The sequence below is a fragment of the Dreissena polymorpha genome, chromosome 12 (assembly GCF_020536995.1).
Source record: "Dreissena polymorpha isolate Duluth1 chromosome 12, UMN_Dpol_1.0, whole genome shotgun sequence".
NCBI lineage: Eukaryota > Metazoa > Mollusca > Bivalvia > Myida > Dreissenidae > Dreissena > Dreissena polymorpha.
Window position 1 is genome coordinate 49228633 of NC_068366.1, and position 7279 is coordinate 49235911.

General features: G+C 37.5%; 1 protein-coding gene across 1 annotated transcript; it reads right to left on the bottom strand.

Moving 5' to 3' along the window:
• Positions 1 to 3464: 3464 nt before the first annotated feature.
• LOC127853830 (E3 ubiquitin/ISG15 ligase TRIM25-like) lies at positions 3465 to 5518 on the bottom strand. The gene is made up of 3 exons (XM_052388619.1): positions 5444 to 5518; positions 4841 to 4993; positions 3465 to 4621 (listed from the first exon to the last, which is right to left on the bottom strand). Exons 2-3 carry the CDS (start codon positions 4971 to 4973, stop codon positions 3756 to 3758), a joined length of 999 nt encoding a protein of 332 aa, XP_052244579.1. The 5' UTR covers positions 4974 to 4993; positions 5444 to 5518; the 3' UTR covers positions 3465 to 3755.
• Between the last annotated feature and the right edge of the window lie 1761 nt (positions 5519 to 7279).

Below are 7279 nucleotides of genomic sequence, written 5' to 3' on the forward strand. Positions count from 1 at the left end.
TGTCATTGAGAACAACAATAAAAAAATCAACATCAACAAACAAACAAAAGTGTCTCGTGCATCGCACTCGTAATTTAATTCTTACGTATCTATACTCCTTACTGTTGGTTATTCGACAACAAACCATGATAGAAACATATTATTTCTTAAATATTCGTTTTTCGGAGCGCGAAGGGAGGAAATCTAGAGAAGCATACAAATACATGTATTACACTTTTTATGGTTACACTTTACATTTCGGTACTATACGGACGGGCTAAACCGGGACCTGACTTTCCACTTTTATGGACTTTGGTAAAGGAGGTTTATTCATGTTGGTGAAAAGTGATGTCTATGATTAACAGACCAGTTAAGACCATTCTCCAATTACGCACATGTTCCACATAACAAGGCGACCGTATTAAGGCACTTATTCAATAATTTTTGGAATCCACCTCATTTGGAGACCATTTGTCCACCTGATTTTTTCCCCTTTTTCCTCTGCCTCAAGAGCGCTTCTGATCTCGAGCTGAAAATACACATGCAAACATTGTGTGTGTATAATGGGCGCATTTAAGTTTTTACAGTATTAAAATTAAAATAGTTCAAGGATATAAAAGTGTTCAGTTAAAACACCAATCCATTTCATGGGTAAGCCAAGCCACTTTGAGTGGTTAACCAGGCTCCGAATGCTTTATCTGTGTTTTTCTTTTCAATTGGAAGAAAGGAAGGGATATCTGCAATCCCCTTTCAAGAACATTTTCATGCGACACAAACAACTTTGTGTCCGTTTTATTTTTACAAACTTAATACAAAATGACTTTACTAAAGAATCTTGTGTTTAAAAACTTACAGTTAATAACACTATGCGTATAGTTACGTTCGAAATTATTTATAGTTACAAAAGAAATAATCATATAAGTCCCCAAAGAGACAGGGACAAACGAACCCGAATAATTGGAACAACTTTAAAAGAGGGCCACACAAGGATCATTTCAGTAACCTTTTCTTACAATCTGTCCATGGGTTAAAGAGGAAAGTACTTTTGAAGAAGAATAAAAGGCACGCACATCACGCAAGCAATAACTGACGACTGTTAACACCGTTTTGTTAAAACTATCAATGAGCACTTTGTGATCAGGTGGGCTAAAAAAAATTAACCACCGTGTCGCACCTGGGTATCATCTTGTCGCAGCATGGTTTTGACACGTCGCAGCGTGATATCACTGTCTCACATTATGATCTTCACCAGTTCTCGCTAACGGCAATCCTATACAAGCAGCAGAGACAGTGGAACATCAACACCAATCCATTCGTAAGCATCCAGCATCAAAATAAAACAGAAGGCCGACAAAGCCGGGATATAAACATACACGTGCATTAGAGCGTTATTGGACTAGAACCCTCCGTACCGCGTTCTATTTAAATTAGTATAGTGGGACCTAAAAATTTAGTGCAGCCGATATACTTGTAGAAAGTTTATATCAACCTCCGCGCAGAGATTTAACAGAAACAAGCATATCTGGATCAAATTGTATTGGAGAGCATGGAGCGACAACTCTGCGTGGAGATAGAGTTTATATAGGCACCGGTTCGGCCCGGTGTCTCTATAAACATGTACTTCGGTCGTAAAAAATTCTGAAAAATGTCGGCTGCTAAACGCTGATAGTCTAGGAAACTTTCATTACCGGCGCGCGCGCCCCATATTTTCGATTCGTTACGCGACCTCTACTGTCGGCAGAAGACGTTGTGAAGAGTATATTCTCAAATTTGAATGCGCACGTGTTGACAGCTTCTGGAAATATGCGGTTCAATACAACGCGCCCATTCCATGTCTTAAAAACCAAAAACATCATAGAAAAATGATTTCTGTCGGCTTGCCGTTGAAGGATTGGGTTGGAAAAAAATAAATTATCATCATCAGTTACTAATAGTTGCAAACAATAATTGACAATGTGCATTTATAACGATTTTATTAATTGGAATAAGAATACTGAGAATTATCAATGAATGAAATAAAGAGCTCATCTCATCCAGAAATATATTTAAGTTTTTTTTTAATGAAATTGTCTCCATCGATATAAGTCCCATCTAACACTTGGTATTCGCTTGGGATTCGATGACATTGATCGTATGGTTGGGACCAGCAGAGAACTTCCAGATCTCCCCAACAAACACTATGAAAGAGCAGGAGCATTCGGGAATGAGGTCAGCACGGAGAAGTCGAAGATCATGTTGAACAGCACGACAAACAGCAGGGCAGACATCAACATAAACGGCGAGAAGCTGGAAAATGTGACCTGTTTCAAGTACTTGCGAGCAACCCTTTCCAAGGATTGTACCAGTACCGCTGAGATCCGTATTTGACTTGCTAAGGCTCTGCAAGTCTCTCGTAGTGACCATGCTACTGTACGGCTGCAAAACCTGGACGCTAATCGCGGACACAAACACGCATGGTATAGGCCTTTGAACACAAGTGTCTCCTAATACTGCTCCACGATGGAGTACAAAACCAACGAGTGCGTCCGGAACATGACTGCAATACTTGTTGGCCCACAAGAAACCCCTTGAGCGACCGTCAAACGACTAACGCGGCTGGATTTGTTTGGAAACGTCACTAGGCACGACTCTCTGTGCACGACTGTGCTTCAGGGCACGCTAGAAGGAGGTCGCCGAAGAGGCCGTTAGAAGAAAAAAATGATGGGCAATGTGACAGAGTGGACATTACTCTCAGCAGTCCACAACATATCTAACTGGCGGAGGATTTCTGTATCGTCGTCCATCATTTTCCCCCAACGGCAAGACCTGCCAAGGGAATGACGATGATGAATATCTTTAACGTTATAAAAAAAGGTCCAATCTGGTTTGCGATACTGTTCTTATTTTTAGCGGTTAACATCTACAATACGATCACCGACAATGTCTACATTACAAAACAAACATGAAAAAATCTTGTTGCTCGGACGACTTGCTTGATTTGAAAATAGTTTCACAATGTTTAATAAACGACTTAGTCCACGTGGTGCTTTCAAAATGAACATTTGTAGGTAACAAACATATCAGCATAAAAGGATAGAACGCATCGGACCGACATTGTTACGCATGGTTTTAAAGAGTACGTGTATAATTAATTGCCATGAATGGTGACTTCATCTTTCAGATACACTAACGCTCCGTTCTATGTCTGATGTTTTCACCGACAGGAAGCATTAAATTCTTTCATTTTTGGACAAACCTTTGCTTCCTACGCATTTCAAAACTATTTTTCCAGGAAAATCGTATAGCGCTTTTGCTTAAAGTACTCAAAGCCAACATCAGAATTCATATTAATTGTGTATGTGAATACATGGTCGACTTTAACTTCAGAAATAAAGCATCGTTCCTTAAAGTAAACCTATGAACTAAATGAATGCGCACGCAATTAAGTGATCATATCTGTCAAAATATGTTATCTAATTATTTTGATATTTGCTCCAATGTATGAAAAAATCGTTACAGGCATTTAGACGTAATGACGTGGAAATGAGATAATGACGGGTATTGTCATTATTGACATTTAACCGTTTGTTACCGCAATAACCGTAAAGCTATAAGTATATTTAAGTTCCTACGCACATAATACTATTGAAACAATATTACGAAGATATTTTGTACATTTGACCTCACTGGTTGATAAAAGTAACGTTTAACATACAATCATAACACATACTAGCTCATGATTATTTGTCTCGAGTCAATTTAATTGTTTAACCTAAAAGTGCCCATTATCTGAACGCCTATAATAAACCGTGAACAATACCTTTATTTGCAGACTGATATTCTACATTTAGGTTCAACATGTTATCGTCATTGTTTATAAGCGTAACAAGATTTCTGCAGAATGCGGCTGAAACCTTTGGTGTAGAATATGAATCTCGGTGTTCATTTTGTTTGTTTTCGAGTGCTTTTAGTTTAATTCCAACACGCTTTGCAACGATGACTTTTTGTGTCGGCGACCCGTGCTCTAAAACGGTAGAACATATTGGAAATATATCTTCCAATATAGTCTTTAGTTCTGGAGAATCCACCTTGGCCTTGCTGAACTTAGTTGTCTCTTCGGTCTTAACATTTTCTATCTCTACCATCAATCTGTGCTTTTCGTCTTTAAGTCGTTTCAGAATCTGACTTTCGATTGTTTCTGCCTCTATTACAATGTTGTCAAGAGCGATATTTAAATCCTCTGCTAACTGCTGACTGAAGGCCGTAAAAGAATCAATTTTTGTCCCTAGTGTAATGAGAGAATCTTTGATAGTTTTCAATTCTAGGCATGCCGATTCCTTAGGGGTATGAAGGTCTTCTACAGTATCGCATTTCCGGTGTATGAAAGCACACGTACTGCAGCAGAGCTTTGAATGGTCCTCGCAGAAAAATTCTATTTCCTTGTTGTGTTCCTTACACATATCCATTCTGTTCACGTCTACTACCACTGGTAGCGTTTTCATGTTCTGAATGTTCACCAAATCATGCCTGCCAGGTATGTAAATTTGATGGTTATTACTACATTCGTTACACAAAAACTCTGTGCAAGATTTGTAGAACCTGGTTGCTGTCTCTGATTTATGTTTTCTCTTACATGGTTGGCACGCAGTTTCGGCATCATGCTCTGAAAATAAAGTTCCATTTCTAAAGATAGTAAATTTGTGTTTGCACCAGCGATAATAGTTCATTATAAAAAATAGTTGCGTTAATTATACATGTATCGGTATTGCGTAGCAAATTATTCCGTATGTGATGAAAAGAAACACGCATTGTTGAAATTATAAGCAGTGCGACGGTTGGGAATTTGTTAAAGCATTGTTCTGTGTTATATAGGCGTACATACCTCTGTGTTCATTCTGCAAACACTTTACACGATCGACTCCAGTATGGTCGATTGTCTTCGCTAACATTGTGCCGCATTCAATACAGAATTTACCTTCTCCTTCCACACCGCATTCAGGTTTGGGGCACTTCATTTTTATCCCTTATATGTCATCTATAATTTACAATTTAAAACGATAATTTAAAATCAGATGGTTTAACGTTAAGTGTATAATATGTTCGAGATTTTAAAACGAAAAGTGCATGCAATGATTTTGCCAAGTATGCTAGGTTTGAATGAAAATAGGTCGAACTTCATCTGCGTATACAAAATCGTAGAATAGTATTTTAGTTTTATTATATGATATTCGAAGTAATAACACTTTTTTTAATGTTTTGGTATTTGTAAATCCTTTAATATTTCCTCGATCGGCCGTCGCATACGTTTTAATAACAAGTAACTATATAATTAACACACATTGAGATTTGTGAGTGAAATCGAAAGTAGCCTTAAAATATTGTAAATTTTTAGTTAGTTTTTATTTATATATGGTGCTTTAGCTATCCAATTGATATAAATCACTTTTAAATTTATTTAATAGATACCCATCGACATAAAACGTACCTGAGGAGATATATTTCGGAACTAAAAACTGTGATTAAATGTGACATTTCATTCGGACGAGTCCATACGTATTATGTAGAGAATAAGTACGGAATTCCAAACAGGTATGACAGTTTGTGGGTACGTATTAAACATGCTGGCTTCAAAATATATTTAAAATAGTATTTGCTATCCAAAGCAATATCAAACACCTTAATTAATGTCGGGACGGGTATCTCAGTAAGTAGAGCGCTGGAATAATAAACCGAAGTTCGATCTCTAGCCCCTAAACACGACTTGTGTTTGTCTTAGTCATTAACACCTTTCTGCTGACATTCTCTCCCTACCTATGATTCAAGTAAGGCATTTGGCAGTTGCTGGCCTATGTATGTACATTCAGTATTGGTAAAACTACTAACCCAAGAAAAATGTGAGTTGGTTAACTGATCGCGGTTTTATTATTGAAATACTGTTAAAAAGGGTGAAACAAACACTGAAATAAAACAAGACAAAGGCCAAATGAAAACTTGAATTCTTTTTTTGCGATGGGTTTGGACGCAATCCAGAGTGCACTATGCCACAAGGACGACGTACGTTTTTTTTAAGACAAAGCTCGACGCAAAGCTTTGCGTAATGTCGAGTTACACCGTCTGTCCGACTAACATAAAACGAACATGATGTATGCTGGTTCTTAACCAACTTTACTCGTATGTAATTTTCACGAAATGAAATACGCTATCTACCTGAAGTTCGTTCACATATACGACATAAACCCGTCTGTCCGACTAATGTTACACGAAACTTATAAAATTATGTAAACGACATTGCGCTATTTTAAACAAATGTACACGGTAACTTATAATTTTACGTTAAGGACATTTTCGGAAAATGTGATACGCTATCTACCAGTAATAGTTCGTTCTCGTATACAACATCAATTGGGAAGATGCTTAACGTACTAGTTATCTTATTTTTGTTAACATTCGCGTAGCTTTTCGTTAGGTCGCCTTGATCGGTCTGTCAGACTCATGTAACACAAAAATTTGTAAACGACATTTCGCTATTTTCAACAAATGTTAATGGTTACTTATAACTTTTCGATCAGGTAATTTTCGGAAAATGTGATAAATTATCTACCTGTAATAGTTCTTTCACGAATACGACACAATGCGAGAAGATGTTTAACGATAAGGTTAACTTTTGTGTTGGCATTCGTTACATAGCTTTTCTTTACAGGGGCGTAGCTGCTATTAGGCACAGCTGGCCCGGGCCTACAATATGTTTTGAAACATGAAACAAATAAAAATGCTTCAACTTCAAAAACGCATTAAAATGTTGACCCTGAGGGGGATGAGGCGCTTGAAATCAAAATTTCATACTGACATAATCAGACAATGGTCGTGTTCAAAGGACATATCTTCCAATTATCAACTCTACTTCTTTCTATGTGCATAGATTCTAGCTCGCTTCTTTTCACGTCACTTGCTGTTACAATTTTACATAGATCTACATGTAATACTACTACACTACAGTAAGTTGTAATCGATTATCGTTGGATTTTTAAGAAACATTCCGAATGATGTTTATGACCGCTTTCAAATTTAAAATGGAGCACTTGTCCCCGTATCCCGATCCGGGCCGGTTCGGTCCTTTGATGCCGAACAAAAAAAATTAGTTCTCTGACATTGAGATAAAACTGTAAAATATCAAAGAAAAACAGGCCTTATACTTTCTTATCTGATTATTTGTCTAGATATGCTTTAAATCTCACTACAGCGTTATAGGATTTAAAAAATTTCAGGGGGAGGACCCCCGGACCCCCCCCCCCCCCCGTTTTTATGAATCATAACCGGGCCT